The sequence below is a fragment of the Ahaetulla prasina genome, chromosome 1 (assembly GCF_028640845.1).
Source record: "Ahaetulla prasina isolate Xishuangbanna chromosome 1, ASM2864084v1, whole genome shotgun sequence".
Lineage (NCBI taxonomy): Eukaryota > Metazoa > Chordata > Lepidosauria > Squamata > Colubridae > Ahaetulla > Ahaetulla prasina.
Genome location: NC_080539.1, coordinates 153282368 through 153301870, shown reverse-complemented (window position 1 = coordinate 153301870; position 19503 = coordinate 153282368). Strand labels below are relative to the sequence as shown.

The 19503-nt window shown below is 41.0% G+C and overlaps 1 protein-coding gene across 3 annotated transcripts; it reads left to right on the top strand.

The window, feature by feature from the left end:
- Positions 1 to 3750: 3750 nt before the first annotated feature.
- Positions 3751 to 19503, top strand: MTO1 (mitochondrial tRNA translation optimization 1). 3 transcript variants are annotated; one of them, XM_058178386.1, is made up of 12 exons: positions 3751 to 4106; positions 5369 to 5568; positions 7022 to 7139; positions 9284 to 9573; positions 12508 to 12620; positions 14012 to 14202; positions 14477 to 14607; positions 16543 to 16747; positions 16845 to 17016; positions 17938 to 18056; positions 18505 to 18662; positions 19191 to 19502. In XM_058178386.1, exons 1-12 carry the CDS (start codon positions 3884 to 3886, stop codon positions 19368 to 19370), a joined length of 2100 nt encoding a protein of 699 aa, XP_058034369.1. In that variant the 5' UTR covers positions 3751 to 3883; the 3' UTR covers positions 19371 to 19502. The 3 variants fall into 3 exon arrangements, with proteins under 3 accessions (XP_058034369.1, XP_058034377.1, XP_058034370.1); XM_058178387.1 differs by lacking the exon at positions 3751 to 4106 and adding an exon at positions 4152 to 4563 and having other exon boundaries at positions 19191 to 19503; XM_058178394.1 differs by lacking the exon at positions 18505 to 18662 and having other exon boundaries at positions 19191 to 19411.

The following is a 19503-nucleotide window of genomic DNA, read 5'->3' as shown; positions in this document are numbered from 1 at the left end:
GGATGACTGAGAATCTCCACAGAAATTTAGCCATACACTTTGGGATGAACGCCATTCAAATGGTGCAGGAGTATGAACGGATTTCCAGAAAACTTGCAGACTACAGGAACCATTTGGACTTCAATTTGAGATGCAGACAATACAGCCTCAATCCCATCAGCCTGCACCTGTGTTCAACAGTGAAAGGACACAGGGCAGAAAACCTCCTACAGAAAGCACAGCTCCAACTTCTCATTGAAAGAATAAGACAAATTAATTTGACAATTGAGGTTTTGAAAGAGAGTGGAACACAAACTTCAAGAGCTGAAATCACAAAAGTATTGGCGGAGGTCACAGAATTTAGGAAGAAGGCACAATTCTAGCACAATGTAAATAAGGGTAAAGAAAAACAGAAATGCAAATGTTCCATCCTACAGTTTAGATACAACACAAAACAGAAGAATCAATCCAGATGAGAGTGTGACATATCTCAGAGAACTGACTGACAGGTGAGAAGTCCACCTGACAGAGAACTTACGCAAACAAAAAAGAATGTTTTATCCAAAGGACTGAATTTTGCAGTAACACCAGAAGAGCTACCAAATGTAGATCTCCTCACAGCCACAGAGTCAGCCATCAGGAACAATAAATTTGCAGAACCAGGGCAGAACAATTATGAAGGTATCTGACAACCCTCGCCAATGCCAAAACACCACCCTCCAACCTCACAATTCAAGAAAGGAAAGTAGTGAGAACCCTAGGAAGGGACCCAAACATCACCATCTTGGCAGCTGATAAAGGAAGATGCACGGTTATCTTGAACACAGATGACTGCAATGCCAAGATGGACACTTTTCTGAAGGACATTGCTACGTATGAGACTCTGAAGAGAGATCCTATCAGCAGTTATAAGAAAAAGATCATCAATTTCCTGCAACAACTACTGAAGGACAATGTCATTTACCCCAGGGAAGCCACTCCATGCATATATGAACTCTGCAAAATCCACAAACAGGGAACTCCACTCAGGTCAATTGTCAATTCTTGTCACCTACAACATTGCAGAATATTGAATCACCTTATTAGCTCTTCTGGTTGGCAACACCACCATTCACATCAACAATTCACAGGACTTTGTCAGCACGGTTTGGAAACCAAAATTGGATCTGGATGAAACTATGGTTTCTTATGATGTGACTTACATTCCAACCAATGAAGCAGGGTGGGTTCATGCAACATTCCAAACCAGGGGTGTCAAACTCAAGGCCCGCGGGCCGCATCTAGCCCACAGAGTGCTTAGATCTGGCCCGCAGGGCTGGCCTGGAAATATCAAAGGAACAGCCCGCGTTGCCTCTGCTGGCCAAACCAGGCCACAAGGGGTCATGCGAGACCCTCCTATAGCCCATTTTTGGCCATCAGAGTGTTGCAGGAGGCCATGGAGGCAGAAAATGGACAGCGGGGATGCGCATGGCCCCCTGCACCCCATTTTGGTTGACAGAGACACTGAGGTCTGGTCTTTTGGTATTTCCAGGCCAGCCCCATGGGCAGAAGGCAGATTGCTGCAGGAGGCAGAGGCATCCCATGGCCTGTTTTGGCTGACAGAGTACTGCAGGAGCCAGCACCTTCTTCACCTTCTCTTTAGCAGCATCTGCCAACTAGAACTAGGTACCCTCCAAGATCTGGATGGCTGTTGTTCAGAAGAGCCAAAAACGTTTGGCTCTTCACCCAGATCTTTGATGATTGAGAGTGAGCCCCCTCATATCACTGAGTTTGTCATCTTTTATCTTAATCTTTTACTTGTGATTGATTTAATTGTATATTTTTTTATTATTGTGAAACACCCATTGAGAATTGGGCGGTATATCAATTTTGTAAATTATTACTAATATTAAGTCCTCCTCTAGAGCTGTGTCAGAGGTAGTAACAAAGATTGATAGACTGTTAGACAGACAGTTTTTAGAGACATCTGGAGAAATTGTCAGTTCATTTATGCTCTGCTCCTATACAAAAGAGTCACGTTAATGGGGGACTTTACATGTCTTTAATCTTCTACATTATGGAATTGAGACTATTTGTGCCAGAGATTTAAAGGGGATTTAAATCTCCCTTTATCTGGAATAGCTGTTTTGAATGCAAAGGGGGGAAAATGCATCTTGACCCTGTGTCAAACTCCCACCATGGCCATAACCACAACCACAACCACCTCTGGTGCCGCCCCAGCCCATCCCCTGGCCCTCTGAAGTCAAACACAACCCTGTTGCGCCCCTCAATGAAATCAAGTTTGACACCGCTGTTCTAGCGTAATGTTTATTAGCTGGTTTGTTTAGCTGGTAGTTCATACCCCTCAATAGCTGTATGCAATAGGTGAAGGATACATTAGGGATCCTAATTGGAAAATTGCAGGACATCAGCATTGACACAGAATGCATTTTATAGGCTCCATGACAACCACAGAGTTGTTCTCGGTATGTTGGCAGACCAGTACATTTTGGAGGATGTATATTTAAGCTCATGAATAGGAGCTGGAAGATCCAGAATTGGAGATGTTGAATTTTATGGCATTTATTTATTAAACCCATTGGAAATTTACATTTTGTGGAACTGTCCAACTTGGCAGGTTTACAGATGTGGGTTGCACAGGAAATGTTTTTAAAAGGGTCACGATGCCTTCAAATCAAGCTTGACATCTGATGTTTGCATCCTTCTCTTGTCAGTGTTAGAGACGCTTGCTATTGTCTTTCTCCCTTCCCATTCTAGCCAATACCCTTGAATTCACAGTTCCCCATCCAAATCTCCCTACTCCCTACATTGGCAAGATCACCTAGGTATTGACCACCTGCCAATGTAGCATTTTAAAGACCACAATAATCAGGCCTAGACATTGTTCTCAATTTCCACAGGAAATACACTGTTTAATTCAATTTTGGAGAAAATGTATACAGTATTGCCTTCTTGGATGTTTATTCAAAAATAAGACAGAGTGCACTTAAACTTGCATCCAAGTTTATTCACAAGGAAAGTGACTGACTAGCCTTAGGCATAAGAAAACTGTCATAGACAGGGGCTCTACTTCCAGGCCTGCTACTATGGTATGAGACTTTGTGCCATCACAGAAGAAGATTGTTAGGCTCCTGTACACTAGTGAGTGCCCAGCAATGCAACTGATTGTTAATATAGCCTCCTGAATGGATCTCAAATCCACTTGTTTATACCTGAGCCATATTCGGATGTCAAAGTCTACGTACTGGATTCTGATATGTCTGTGGTTTTCAAATGAAGCCGCCAGCCTTGAAATACATTGCATTTTCCTGAAAGGGGGCGTGGAAGCTCCCATCAACTTTCAGGAAAATGCACTGCCTAGCCTAATAGAGCCCGAATAACCTCAGGATCTTCGGCTTTGAAACGGAGATGAACACCGCTCCCTAGAGTCGGGAACGACTAGCACCTGTGTGCGAGGGGAACCTTTACCTTTACCTTTTAGCCTAAGGCTAAGCTGACAAAAAGTACCAAATGCAAATAATACCACTTGGATCGTTCAAAATAAGGACCAGATCCAGCATGATTCCCAAACGAAAATTATAATCCCTAAGGGAGGAAGGCAAGCGCGGCCCAAACATCTCATCCTGGCCGCTTGCTCAGAATCTTTGATTTTTCACCAATGAGAGATTTCCATTGCCCTTCAGTCGGTCGGACCCTGGTTGCCACGCCCACTTGCCAGTGCGCACGCGTAAACCTCCCCAAGCCGTATGACGTAGACTCCTTAGGTGCCTCTGTCGTCAGAGGCAAGATGGCGGCGTCCAGCGAGCGAAATGGTGGTAGCGTACCCGGGCTCTTAATTTAACCCCGTTTGTGCCACGGTTTACCCGACGCCTCGGTGATTTAGTCACCTTTCTCCTCCTCTGGGATGTTGCCCTTCGGTCGCGGTCTGCACCGCCTCGCGGTACCGGCGTTCATCGGGTCGCGGTTGCAGCGTGCGCGGAGCTGCGGGACCTCGGCAGAAGAGTCGGGCACTTCGAAATATGACGTCATTGTCATCGGTGGGGGCCATGCTGGCGTGGAGGCCGCTGCTGCGGCTGCCCGGGTGGGAGCCCAGACTTTGCTCATCACCCACAAATTAGACTCCATAGGTAAAGCCTCCCCTTTAAGCCGCATGAGCGGGTGAGCATGGCCTGAATGCATTTGAATATAAGCTAGTCAACCACATTAGACTAGCAAAAAGAGAAAGTGTCTATGGAGATTCTCAGTCATCCAGGTCATGATCGTCCCAAATGATTGTCCCAAAGGTGCTTTTTCAAGAGGCAAATGGACTTCCTGGTTTTTCTTTTGAAGACCTTTTGCTTCTGATCCAAGAAGAAGCTATAATTATAAGTATTGTAATTATTTTTGTCTCTGCGTAATTAAGGGTAAAAAGTTAAAAAAGGTTCCCCTCACATATATGTGCTAGTCGTTCCCGACTCTAGGGGCGGTGCTCATCTCCGTTTCAAAGCCAAAGAGCCTGCGCTGTTCGAAAATGTCTCCGTGGTCATGTGGCAAGCATGAATAGACACCAAAGGCGCACGGAATGCTGTTACCTTCCCACCAAAGGTGGGTCCTATTTTTCTACTTGCATTTTTTAGGTGCTTTCAAATTGCTAGGTTGGCAAAAGCTGGGACAAGTAATGGGAACTTACCCCGTTATGCGGCACTAGGGATTCGAACTGCTGAACTGCCGACCTTTCGATCCCCTTTTAATTTAATTAATTTAATTTAAGGATATTTCGGTCAATTTGAACCAAACTTCCTGGGAAGCTGCCTTAATACTTAAAAAAAAATGCTGAAGAAGAGCTGAAGAAGTTTCTTGGATGAGAAGCAAAGTGTCTTCAAAAGAAAAACCAGAAAGTCATTGAAAACGCACCTTTGGGACTCTCTGTTTATCTCTGTTATCCCATCCATTATAGCTACTTGGATTTGTTGTATTGGGCATAGCCAAATACGGTAATTGGATTAATTGTATAAATGATGGTCCAGTTAACAATTTAAGCATGAGACGCATGCTGTGTGACTATACCTATGTTTTACTTTCAAACTTCTTTCAGTATTTGCTAAATATTTTTTCTTACATTTTAAATGTAGACTATTCTGCCATTCTTCCAATAATGTAGAATGTTGTAATAAATGTTACAACATGGTTTCCATAGCACAACTGAAGGTGCATGGAGTTGTTAACCTTTTTGCTGTCTTCTAGCCATACTTTGTTAATAAATATATTGTTACTCATGTCCTAGTACTAAATTGTAAGGAAGTTACTTTTCCAACCCATAGGAACTGTTTTTCTTACCTGTCAACCTTTACACCCATTTTTATATATATATATACCTCTATATAAAAGTTGAACCTTGTATTTGATGCAGGACAAATGTCATGCAACCCTTCTTTTGGTGGAATTGGGAAAGGACATCTCATAAGAGAAGTGGATGCACTAGATGGGCTCTGTGGTCGAATCTGCGATCAGTCTGGAGTGCATTACAAAGTGCTAAACAAAAGAAAAGGACCAGCAGTCTGGGGTTACAGGGCACAGATTGACCGAAAGCTCTACAAAGAGAACATGCAGGTGAGATGGGAAAAAGCAAAGTGGAAAAATAAGTTATCTTAGACTGCCATTTTATTTCCCGGAAGAGAATCTAATATCCAATTGGATTTACTAGATGTCAAATGAAAAAAGCAACTGCTAAATGTATAAATAAAAGATACATGAGTTCATTGTGGATTCCAAGTATACAAAGCAGTCTTTCTTATTGTATTACTTCTGAGAGATTTTTGAAAATGTCCATTAATTCATTTATTAATTTTAAAAATGTACTTATTGCCTTACAAGATACTGTAGGAATACATAAGGCTTCAGATGCAAAGGCTTTCATGTGGGAAATCCATGTTGTAATGCATAGGGAAAACGTCTCTTCATATTTTTGAAATTTGTATCTTATAAAACCTCAATCTGGAAAGATTTTTACCAATTTCCCCCCATCCTTTTGCTGCCCTAAGAACTTCTTCCTCCACTATTCCAGATGGTTCCAATTTCTCTAGAGAAATGTGTAGGGCACATGCAAATTGTAAGCAGCGATCTTTGTCCTATCAACAGAATTGCTCCATTGGTTTAGAAGACCACTTTTAATTCATAAGTGTGGTTTATTCTGTTTTTCCTCATTAACCACACATATGAGAAGACCTAGAAGGAAAAATAGCATCATCATATTATATAGCCCTCAGATGTTAATCTTTATGAAACCAAAACAGCATAACCAAAATAGATCTCCCGATACTTGGGGAAGTTAAAAGTTTGAAATAGAAAGGAGGATCTTTTGCTCAAGGGTTCACTTTTAGAGTCTTAAATTTTTTTAATATAATTTATCAGTACTCCACTGTACAAATCCTTTAGCAGAGCACTTTGCAAAGTGAACAAAGCATCTGTCTAAACCTATTGCTTAAGATGCCAAGGCTCATGTATTTCCCAAACACTTGATGTGGCTGCTGGGAATTTGTTTCTCAATCTTCTGAGTGTGCATGTACATGCACAAAAAACAGCTCTGTCATAATTGCCACCAAAGCATAGTGAACAATGCTGCTTCCAGCTGCAAGTACGGAAGGCAGCTTTTTTTGTTTCATGAAATATCCTTTTGGATGGTTTGCCCAGCGTTCTTAAATGTTGCTGCTTAACTGTAAATAGTGAAATTGTAAATCTTTAGGAAAGTGCAGTAAACCAGCGAACAAAATTAATACATTTTGCTTATTCATTTACATGAATTTAATAAACATTTTAATAAAGTCGCGTGGAAAATTCCTCAGTGCAATTGAGGTATCCTTAACAAAACAATAAATAAATTTATTTATCAGTAGCAAAGTAGATTTGGAATTTGAATTTTTACCCAATGGCTTGCATGTAAAGTGATATCCTTGAGATGGAAAAAAGGTTCCGTACTAGTACTTGTAAGGTTTTTGTTTGCTTTTCATTCCAGAGGAGGTCTTGATCAAGCGAGGGTGTTCAATTCTTTTTCCTTCCCCAGTAGAAAGAAATTCTACAAACCCCACTCCTGACCACTTGTGAAGCATCAGTGGAAGATCTGCTGCTGACTCTACCAGAGCCAAATCATCCTGGCAAACCTTCCGTCAGTGGAGTCATTCTGGGTTAGTATTGGAAGAAAGTGCTGCTTTCTAAATCAAGGATTCCATCCATCTGCACTGAGAATCATTGCTGTGGAACTGTATTTCCAGGGGCTGGAAAAGCCTAGTTGCTGCCAGCGATAATTGGTGCATAAGGTTCTCTTGACTAGGACTTCTCTCTCCCCGCCCCCAAGTTATTTTTTCAGGTGCCACTTTGTAAAGTAATCTATAATAAAATCTATCTCCTTTCATTTGCCTCAGAACATGGTGGCAGGTGGAATTTGGTTTAGAAATTAACTCAGTTAACCGTAAAAAGTAGCTTTGCTCATTTCTCAGTCAATGTAATGAGAGTAAGAAAACTTTAAGATATCTTAAAACTTTTGGCCCAATGGCCCTCTGGTTCTCCACACCTTGACTCCGATTTCTGCTTTTCAGAGTAGCAGTTTGAGAGTTATTTCTGTCACTACTTAATCTGCTTCATCTGGTTTAACTTCTGGGCAGTTTCTAGGCTAAAGTGAAAAACGAGCTGTGGTGCCACCTTCTGGCTGTATAGCATTGAGCGGTAAGACTAAGGGATGTGGCTGTTTCCCTGCCCAGAAATGAATTAGTGTTGAGGGCTATAAAGATAAAGAAAGTTTCATTAATAAGAGATTGGAAAACTCTCTTGCATTTTAAATAGTAGAATTCAGGTGATCAATGAATAGAACAAAGGAAAAAGAATCCCACAAAACATATGAAAGTAAATATAGGGATTCTGGCAAGTCACATAATGCCATTGAACTTTTACCAATAAGGATAAGCTGTTTTTGCTGTTGTCACAAAGGTGCTTTTTCAAGAAGCAACTGGTCTTTCTGGTTTGTCTTTGAAAATGTTTTGCTTCCCATCCAAGAAGCTTTTTCAGCTCTTCTTCAGCTGTTTTTGTTGTTGTTTTTTCTAGGTATTAAGACAGCTTCCCTGGAGATTTGGTTCAAATTGACAGAAATATCCTTAAATTATGCAGAGACAAAAATAGTTATAGTACATAAAAAATAAAGTTCAGTTCTAACAAGACATGTTTTTCTATTCCAGCCTTGAATCAGATTTCCTTTTTTGATTTGCAAACAGTCCTCGCTTAATGCCCACATTTGGGACTGGCAACTCTCCCATTAAGTGGCAGGGTCATTAAACAAGAAATCGTACAACTGCAATGGACTTAATACCCATGGTCTAAGTCAGGGGTCTGCAAACTTGGCTCTTTTAAGACTTGTGGACTTCAACTCCTAGAGTTGTGGGAGTTGAAGTCCACAAGTCTTAAAAGAGCCAAGTTTGCAGACCCCTGGTCTAAGAGAATCGGCTGCAGTTGTTAAGTGAGACATCATGTGACCATGCAATCTTACGATTTTACTGCTAGGTGCTTTATTGGTTCTGCTTCTCAGAACCTAGCAGTGAGATGTGTAAATGACCATGTGACTGCAAGACACTCAAAGATCTCACATGCCCATCAGATACAGAGCCCCTGAATGTTGATCATGTGACCGAAGGGACCAGTGACAGTTTAAGTGCAATGAATGATCTGTCATAAAGTTACTTTTTCAGCACTTTACTGAGTGGAGTTGTTAAGGGAGGAATACCTGTTCTTGTTACAGAGAGAGGGAGAGAGAGACAGAGAGAGAGAGAAATATGTCAACCTCTTTCTAGGTTGACCTTGAAAAATTTGTACAAGGGTTTTTGGCTCAGGATAGTAAATTGTTTTAATTTGTTCTTTGTGATTTAGTTCAATGTGTGACTCTTTGATATCCATAATCAGACTAAATGCATATGTTTTATTTTCAAATAGAGCAGAATTTATGCATAAACCTTTGTTGTAGATGAGATCATATAAGTGTATGATACAGAGTTTAAACATTAACATTGTATGGTTTGGAGTAGCATTCCCTAAATTAATATCCTTCAGATACCTTAGAACTGTAACTCCCAAAATTCTCAGCTATGCCTGGAAGGTACCAGATTGAAGCTGCTTTAGGATTTTAAACAATTTTAATGTGATTTTTTTTCTTTTCTAAATTGTAGCTATCTATATTGGTCTAAATCTGCTTACCTGGAAAACAGTAGATGCTTACAATTTTCTGCTATCAGGTCTGAAATTAGTATGATACATGATATGTTTCATTTTCTTTTTCCATCCTCAGAAGATGGAACAAAAATCCATTCTGGGAGTGTCATTCTGACTACAGGGACATTTTTGAGAGGGATGGTTCTAATCGGATTGGAAATGCATCCTGCGGGGCGAATGGGAGACCAACCCTCGGTTGGCCTGGCTCAGACGCTGGAGAAGATTGGGTTTACCATGGGAAGACTCAAGACCGGAACTCCTCCACGGTTGCTGAGAGACTCCATTGATTTCACTCATCTTCAGAAACAGGAGGCAGATAACCCTCCTGTGCCATTCAGTTTCCTCAGTGAAGCTGTGTGGATTAAGGTGAGCCAGAAAATGCAGGGAAATGTATGTGTATCCATATAGTCCTGGTCCTTTCTAGCACATGAAAAGACATGGCTGTTTTCATATGGAAGGAGTCTGAATGGCTGGGGCTGTGATGATGAACCTATGGCATGTGTGTGGCAGGTGGCACGCAGAGCCCTCTGTGGACACATGCTCCATCGCCAACTGCTCTTCTGGTTTCCGGTGCGCATGTATGCACTGGCCAGCTCATCATCGGGTTTCTAGCGCTCCAGCACTCGTGTGCATGTTCCAGTTTGAGCACTCAGTGCTGAAAAGGTTTACCATCACTGGGCTAGGGGATTTCATAAAAGAAAATCCTCTCCTAAAACAGGGCCAAAGCCCATCTAATGCAGCAGTCATTGACAGTTCTCAGAGAATAACTCTAAGCAGGGTGTATGAGTTACAGTTCCCTTCCCTTCCTGTCTGTTTCTATATGTGGAACACAGGGATCTGAAGATGGTATTTCTATATTGCTATGTTAGGAATTGCTAAGATTTACAGAAGCAATTTCTCTAAAGCTTCATTGACGTTAGAGCTGCCTGTTGATTAAATATATAAAATATGTCCTAACTTTTCAGGGGCAGGTTTCACTTAAGTCTTTGAATGGTATTCTCAAGTCGTCTTCTAAAAAGTGGTGGGTAGAGGTAGCATAAATTAATTAAGTTCATTAAAATATATTTACAATCAAATATGTTTCGTGAAATGGGAAGAATGTTTGGGGACTTTGTACCCCAGCTGTTAGGAATAGTATGTTGCTTTAGGATCTCAGTGTTAGGGTTCCAAGGAATACCCCCAACGAAATAAAGCTCTGAGGCTTGAGGTTCCTCAAAGTTCCAATTTATTAGAGATGTCATGTTGGCACATCTGGGAAAACCAGAATCTGAAAGTTTCCAGATTTTCCACACCCAGCTGACAGTTTACAGCCCTGCCCCACAACCACAAGTTCATCACATTGTCCAATCAACTCTTCACACTCAACTGGATGCAATCTTCAGGGGTCTCCATCAGACGCAGGCAAAAGTCCTTGAATACGGAATGTTGTTATGACTAACTTTTACCGATCCAACAACAACCCCCTCCCAACTTCCCTAACTAAAATATGTGGCAGTTTAGAAAAAAGAAAATTGTCTTCCAAAACTGACACTCAGATTGTGTAATTCTGTTTTACAGTATTTAAAGGCTATCTTTTAAAAGCCATTTCCTTGTCATCTAAGGGATAGTTATCTAATATAGAGCTGCCATATGACTCTTACACTCCAGCTCTTCATCCTCATTCCCGCCTTGAACATTTTATATACTTTTATGTACTATTTAGCACTATAGCATTTAGGATTAATGTTTAATGCTAATAGTATTAAAAAGTATTTGTAAAAGTATAGAGTACTGCATAAAGGCTTCCTCGGTTGATATAAGATTTCTCACTTCTTCTTTCCTGAGCATTCCCTAAATCTTTTCCATAAATCCCTCAATTTTTCAGGGCAGATTTGTGGAACATGCAGGAGAGGGAGAATCGTTATCCAATAGATCAGAGTTCCCCAACCTTTCCGGCTTTGCGGACCAGCCCAGGGGGGGGAGAGGGGATGGTTCACACGAGCGGCCAGCAAGCACACATATGCATGCAGCTCCATTTGTGTGAGCATGCCACTCACACAAATGGAGCACACGTACACACACTTGCCCACTGCTTGAGCAAGTGGGGATGTGCACATGTGCTTACCTACCTACCGTTTCCATGGCCTGGTTGCAAACAGCTCACATCCCACTAGTGGGCCACAGCACAGAGGTTGGAAACCCCTGCAATAGATCCCAGATTCTGATGATTGTATTTAACTGATTGTTTATTGAGCAAAGAATAATTTTAAAAATGGATCACCATTGGAAAGAACCAGATGCTCAGTTTTCTGAATGACATTTATTTATTTATTTTATTCAATTTTTATACCGCCCTTCTCCCGAAGGACTCAGGGCAGTGTACAGCCAAGTAAAAAATCACAGTATCAATATTAAAAGAGATTAAAACAAACATATTATAAAGTGGCCAGATTTAAAACGAATTAAAATATTAAAATATAAATAACCCAATAAAATTTTAACCCAATAAAATTTTAGGCCAGTCCCGCTTGAATAAATAAGTGCATTTTCAGCTCACGGCGAAAGGTCCGAAGATCAGGCACTTGACGTAAACCAGGGGGAAGCTCATTCCAGAGCGTGGGAGCTCCCACAGAGAAGGCCCTTCCCCTGGGGACCGCCAGCCGACATTGTTTGGCGGACGGCACCCTGAGAAGGCCCTCTCTGTGAGAGCGTACGGGTCGGTGGGAGGCAAACGGTAACAGCAGGCGGTCCCGTAAGTACCCGGGTCCTAAGCCATGGAGCGCTTTAAAGGTGGTGACCAAAATCTTAAAGCGCACCCGGAAGACCACAGGAAGCCAGTGCAGACTGCGCAGGAGAGGTGTTACATGGGAGCAACGAGTTGCTCCCACTATTACCCGCGCAGCTGCATTCTGGACTAACTGCAGCCTCCGGGTGCACTTCAAGGGCAGCCCCATGTAGAGAGCATTGCAATAATCCAGGCGGGAAGTTACGAGGGCATGAGTGACCGTGCATAAGGCATCCCGGTCAAGGAAGGGGCGCAACTGGCGCACCAAGCGTACTTGGTGGAAGGCCCTCTTGGAGACGGCCGCCAAATGATCGTCAAACGACAGCCGCCCATCCAAGAGGACACCCAAGTTGCGCACCCTCTCCGTTGGGGCCAATAACTCGCCCCCCACAGCCATTTGATTCCTCTAGTGACCAGCAACATCAAAATTAGCTTTTGATTATTTTTTTTCCCGTGGGCGGTACCCAACGAGTGTATATTTGGCATGTATAAAAATTATTTAATGCATTCACCAAATCCTGACCATTCTTTTACAGCCAGAAGATCAGTTGCCCTGTTACTTGACCCACACCAACCCTGAGGTAGACCAGATCATCCATGAGCATCTTCACCTGAGCAATCACATCAAAGAAACAGTAAAAGGACCCCGGTGAGTCTCTATTACATTTCTTCATGTGTGAAGTGCTGGGCTCAGCCACTTTTCCAAATGGCAAGCACTGTCGTATGATTTTGTAGCATTGTAGAAACCAAAAGAAGGTTTGTTTGTTTTTTATTGAAAAAGTTTTACAACAACAATTAAATTTTTCCCCTCCCCTCCCACTCCTTCCCCCCTCCCTCCAAAACCCCCCTCCCCCCCCCCCGACTTCCCGGAGCAAACACAAGGTATAGTTCAAAGGGTTTTAAACATGTGTTAAAAAAAATATTTTAAAAAATGAGCGGTAGTCAGCATACGGTGTGATAGCCCTTTGGGAATAAAGATGGTGCTTGCTTTCAGTTTCTTTCAAGAAATTAATATTTATTGGTTGTTGGTTGTTCAGTCTGAGAGTTACTGCCGTTTGCTGTTATTTAAACGTTTTTACTATATGATAAGCCACGTAGAATTGGTGTAATGTGTCATGCCTTGTTGTTCGTCTGAGGTTGTATCTACCTTCTTTTAAGAACTGCTAAAGACCAGATGATATTTATTATGTCCTGATACCTAAAACCATAGAACTTGGTTTAAAGAGGGTGTACATTTTTTTCACAAGACTGTATATTGGATGCCCTCTAGTGATACCATAGATGCCATATTACTGATTACCACTAATCTCTGTGATACTTAACAGAGTATAATAAAGCCCTAAAATAAAATAAGAAGATAAACATAAATGCTGAGGAGCTTAAAATCTAAATGTTAATCCATGCAGCCAAAAGGAAAAAAACTGTCGAGAAAAAAGAGGCACAAATGCAACTGCATTATACTGAGTCACACTTTCTACAGTTTCATCTTCTCTTGTTGAAGGCTTTTGAGCAGGATGCCAGGAGCTGCATTCTAAAAACTAGATGATCCCACAACTATAATTTAATATAACTTTAACCATAGTTTTAATATTCTAATAATACTAAAAGGTATCATGAAATCCTCTTTAATTTAATCTGCTTTTTCTTAAAGTTACAATTAAATGTTTTTAATTGTTTTTGATGGCAGTTTTTGAACTGACTTGGTGTTCTACTCACAAGGCTGTCAGTGTTATTGATCCCTATATTAGAAGCTGAGGAATTCACCACAAAGATGAGACACAAGGGACTCTTACTAGTCCCTCCCAGGCCTTTCAGTGTGTGAGTGAAGGCCCCGTGGGTTGCATGGAGTTATTTCTTTTTTCTGTTCTCATCTGGCTTCTGTCATCTATTATTCTTTTTTTTGTTTGTTTCATATTGTATTTTTTGTTTTTACTTGCAAGCTGCCTAGAGTCAAGCTGCCTAGAATTGGGGGCATACAAATGAATAATTAGTTTCCTGATGGTGTCGACCTTCTGATTTAGCTCTCTGTCCTGTATCTAGATACTGCCCTTCCCTTGAGTCTAAAGTTTTACGTTTTCCGAATCGCCAGCATCAGGTCTGGCTGGAGCCCGAAGGTCTGGATTCTGATGTCATGTACCCACAGGGAATGTCCCTGACGCTGCCTTCTGAGATCCAGGAAAAAATCATCAGTCTTATCAGAGGCTTGGAACATGCTAAGATGATACAGCCAGGTGAGAAGTTGGAAGAAGATCAGGTTTTTGGATAAGCAGTTTATGATTTGGAAAATCATGTTATTTCCTATGTCCTCCCACTCATAAAGGGATTTTATCTGTTCAGTGTGGAGGCATCTCCTCCTCCTTTCAGAGAAATGGTTCCCTAATCAAATCTGTACATCAGCACATTGTTCAGCACCTGTAGAAATACTTAACAGCCAGATTTGTAAGAGTTACGTTTTCCATGCGCATTTGTCAAACATCGTTTGCGAAACTGTTTTATTCATACCAGGCTATGGAGTTCAGTATGACTATCTGGATCCACGTCAGCTGAGCGCCTCCCTGGAATCTCGTCTGGTGCAGCGGCTTTTCTTTGCGGGACAGATTAATGGTACGACAGGCTATGAGGAAGCTGCAGCCCAGGTGGGTGACTTGAGAAAAGCATGCAGGAAGTGGACCAAGATTCAGGCAGTGGACCAAGATCTACGATACTAATTTCATCAGTGACATTTAGCCACAAGACACTTTACTAGTTCATTCAGATTAAATTACTATTCCTCATTCTTGTCAGGGCTTTCTTGGAACACACAACAGTGCCCTTTTCACACACCTTTAGAATGTGTGTGATGAAGGAATTTACTCTTTTCCTAGAGGAAATCTGGGGTTCTGGCTGCTGTAGGTCCAGTCACTTATCTTAATATTCAAGAGGAATAGAATAGAATAGAATTTTTATTGGCCAAGTATGATTGGACACGCAAGGAATTTGTCTTGGTGCATATGCTCTCAGTGTATGCTTAACAAATGAATATTTGGGTTGAATAGCAGAGTGCCCTTGAAGGGGTAACCGAGATGGAGCCAGGGATCTTTATTTTATTGTTTTGGAAAGCTGTATTAGTATTAATAATGGCAGTAAAAAAAATGAATCTGGCTTAGACATTGAAAAGGAAGAGGAATGAACCGTTTTCTGAATAAAAGGATGCTTGGTTCTAAGCTTTTTCTAAAGGAAAAGTTATACAAGAGAACAGGGCTGTCACTGGGCATGTGTCAAGTAATTATTTTGGTTGCACACAATTTGATGCATTAAGGGTTTTTCAAGTCAAAAGTTACCGTATTTTTCGGCATATAAGACGCACCGGAGTATAAGACACACCTTAGTTTTTGGGGAGGAAAATAGGGAGGGTGGGAAATTCTGCCTACCAGGTATTCATCTGGCTAGTCCTTAGCCTGATCAGCTTCAGCACATTAGTTCGCTCACTGGTTTTGAGGTTGGGGCTAAAAAACAGCTTCTAAAGCACAGCTGATTGTTGGAGGGAGCAGCAATTAGAAAAGCAAGCAAAGCACAGAAGATCATTTTGCTCACGTTGGGGCTGAAAAACAGCTTCAAAAGCACAGCTGATCTTCGGAGGGAGCTCCAGTGACTAAAGCAGGCCAAGCGTGGAAGGGATCAGAGAAGGCAGCAGATGTTCCAGTATCCATTTTGACACCGCGCACGGGATTACATTCAGAATATAAGACATATCTCAATTTTCAGCCCCTTTTAGGAGGGAAAAAAGTGCATCTTGTACTCCGAAAAATACAGTACTTAACCAAACATTAATGGCTAGCACTACAAACACATCCCTCTCTCCACTTGACCAGCTTCATTTGCTAATATTTCAGACAGTTTTGCATTTAGAAAGCATCTTAATTGGTAACAAAGGTAAACCTGAGCTTCTGCTCTCTGCTGCCATCATCTACATAGCTGCTGGTCATTGCACCAGCTTTCCTCTCTGAGGTTCCCCTTTAGGTCTTATTCTTCTTATTCTAAATCATTTGTTGTTTGCGTTCTTTTAAGGTTTTCAGTTTTTCTTCTGGAATTCTTGGCTTATTTTTTCCCCCTAGGTCTTTCAAGTTGATTCTCTCTAGGGCAGAGGTAGGCAATTTGTAAAGAATTACGAGTTTCAATTCAGTCTCCTGTCTGAATTGCTGTCTCTCCCCACCACTAATATGGAGTGGTGACTAGACAGATGTAAACGTTTTTAGACTATTGATTTACAGAGACAGAGCATTAAAGAACAGAAGTGATTTGCCTCCTGTAGGCCTCTCATACCCATGTCTCACCCTTTGTTTTCGAAGTACTGAAGAAAATTTTTGTCACAGTTCAATCTTATAGCTGCCAAACTTCTATGGGATGACCATGTGACTTTGGGGGCCCAAATAGGACATTGGAGCGCCATATTGGCTGCTCCCTACTGATCTACCGTTAAAGTAGCTCAAGTCCAAAACACTGGGCAGCAGCATCCATCAAACTGACCAATAATATTTGCTATCCAGTCATATTTTCCTTATAACTCCTATTAACCCATGGTCATCTTGCAGGGTATTGTTGCTGGAATCAATGCAGGCTTGCGGATCCAAGGGAAGCCTCCTTTTATCATCAGTCGCACCGAGGGATACATTGGAGTTTTGATTGATGATCTTACCACTCTTGGCACCAAAGAGCCATACCGGATGTTTACCAGCCGGGCAGAGTTTCGGATGTCCCTGCGACCAGATAATGCTGATAGCAGGCTTACTTTCCGAGGTAGTCACTCCTTCAACATGTGTTTTGATACACTCCTCATTCTGTCCTCATTCCAGGTGCCATTTTTTCTTCTTCTTTTTTTGGTATACATTTCAAGGCTACCACGAAGCTGGTTGTGTGTCGCAAAAGCGGTATGAACAAGCCTCTTTGATGAAAGCAATGCTGGAAGAAGGAATGGAAGCACTGAAGTCTGTTCGGTTTGGCTATAAAATGTGGCGGCAGCTCGTTCCAGAAGCCAGAATGAGTCCTCACCATAGTTTCCCTCGCAGGTTGTGGTTATTACTTTGTTATTCTAGAGTTTTGTTTACTGAGGCATATAAACATCATTCTTGCCTTCCATTTCTCACCTTTTACTGGAACAAACTAGTACGTGCATGGATTTTAAGAAGTTCTTTGAGTGCACGAAGCTGTCTAGGTGTATCTTTGAAAACATAAATACATTTCCTTCACCACTGCTTTGAGTGAGCCCAGATGTATGAGGAATTGAACATTGTTTGTTTAAAAGTTTAAGCTGCCCCATACATAGCCAAAGCTCTCTGGGCATCTATAATAAAACTCACTAAAAAAAATGTAAATTGGATAAAAATGCCAAACAATGAAATGAAATGAAATGTAAAATAAAAGCATACACAAACTAGGCAGCAGAAAGGTGTTCACTCCAATTCTAAAAAAGTGTGACTTAAAACGCAATTAAAAGCCAAATAATAAGCCTGAGAAAATACATAGGCCTTCTTCATCTGGTATCAAAATGATGCTTATGTGGGTGCCACTTGAGCATCTCTGGGAGGGCATTTTATAACTGATGTGCTACCACAGAGGAAGCAATCTTTCCTGGTCTAGACGCACTTTACCTCTTTGGTGGGAAGATTTCAAGGAGGCCCCCCTTGGAAAAACTTGACCCAAGGAGTTACATATGGGAAAAGGCATTCTTCCTTAAGTAACCTGGTCCTTAGTAGGATAGTAGGATCAGGGCCTGTGTGCTGACAACTTCAGTTAGATGAAGTAGGAACTATAGTAAATACTTTTTTATAGGAAAAATGGAGTAATCTGGTGAAAGTTTGTGATTCAAATATAATCAAAATTTCAAAACAAAAAAAAGGAGTTCCTGGGTATACTTGTTTCATTTATTATGACAATTTAGAGATTATTTCACTGCTTAATAATAGGATGGTTTGTTTCTTTTTGTTTAGTGCTCTAGAAATTTTCCAGAATCCAGATATCAGTATGGATGTTTTAGCTAGAGCTCTCCCAGAATCCATGAAAAAATTCACTGAATGGAAACCACTGGCAGAAAGGCTGAAAATAGAAGGTACAGAATATTTTATTGGGTGGTACATTACTATAATAGTCATAGAATTTCTTTTGTAACAATTTAGCTCAAGACATAGGTCGTAAATTATTGTCAAACTGAGGACGCACTGAATTTCTGTGAAAAATAGGTGCTGTACAAAGAAAATGTTTGTTCCTTCTCTTCTGCAATGCAGAAGGAAATTAATTATGTGAACTATGGAAAAAGCAAAATTGAATATAATGGAATTATTTCCAAACCTTAACTTGTGGCTTTGAAAAAAGTCACGCTTATTCACATCACTTTTCTTGTGATATTATTGCTCATGATAAGGCATTTATTATCCATTTACATTAAGAAATCAAAAATCCTAAGCAATTGCTAGAGTATGCAGTTAAGAGGGTTTTTTTCTGTACTCTTATTTTTTGCTTCTTCATTTTTTTTTTACTTTCATGGCTTTTCCTACAAGCTGTTTATGGTTTCCATGTGGCCAATCAAAAGCTGGAAATAGAAGAAGTACGTCAAGATGAAGCTCTCCATTTACCTGAGGACCTAGATTATCTCACTATTGATATATCTCTATCCCAGGAAGTGCGAGAGATACTACATGCCCACCGCCCCCCAACGGTAAAGTACTGGAGGAGGCAGAAAACTTAATGAATACTATGTAAACTGTGTTGTGTGTATCCTGGAAGAGTTAGAAATTTTCAAATGTGGTGTTACGTACAAGTAGACCTCAATCAACAACCTGTCTGCTTTTATTTGAAATAAAACAGGAGAAATATAGCTAAAGAAATGCTTCCAATCTACTTTGTAACAGTTACAGAAATAATAGTTACCATGTCCACCTTCCCAAATTGTTCATCTTGGTTATCTTCTTCCCATAAACACCTCCTTTTTAATCAGTATATGTGACTTTACCAGTTCATATTTATCCATTCTCGGCAAAAAAGACCATAAAGGGTTTCCAGTCTTTTATAAAGGTAGGAATTGCTTCTTCTTGAATCAAGCAGGTCGGTTTAACCATTTCTGTAAGCTCTGTCATTCTCATAACCCCTTTCTTTGGGTGTTTTTGTAGTCTTCTGTCTTTGTGCATCTAATAGCCTCGTGACAATTATATTATAAAACCTGCTCTTTTGCCTTCTCTGGTTTTAGATCGGTGCCATCAGCCGTATCCCTGGGATTACACCAGCTGCTGTTTGTCATCTACTGAAATTTGTGAAAGGCAACCATAAAAGAGCAGAGGAGATAGACAATTTATCTAGGACTGCTGAGCCACTGTCTGCTGCAGAGCTGCTGGGTCAAAGAAAGTTTGAAGCTACTGGTTACAAATAGTGCTTTTTGAGTCAGAGCCACTGAACCATGACAGGTATTCCTGGTGCTTACAACTGTAAATCCAATTCAGTTAATGTATATCATTTAATACATACATAAATATCTATAACAACCTCAGCAGTGGATGTTGTGT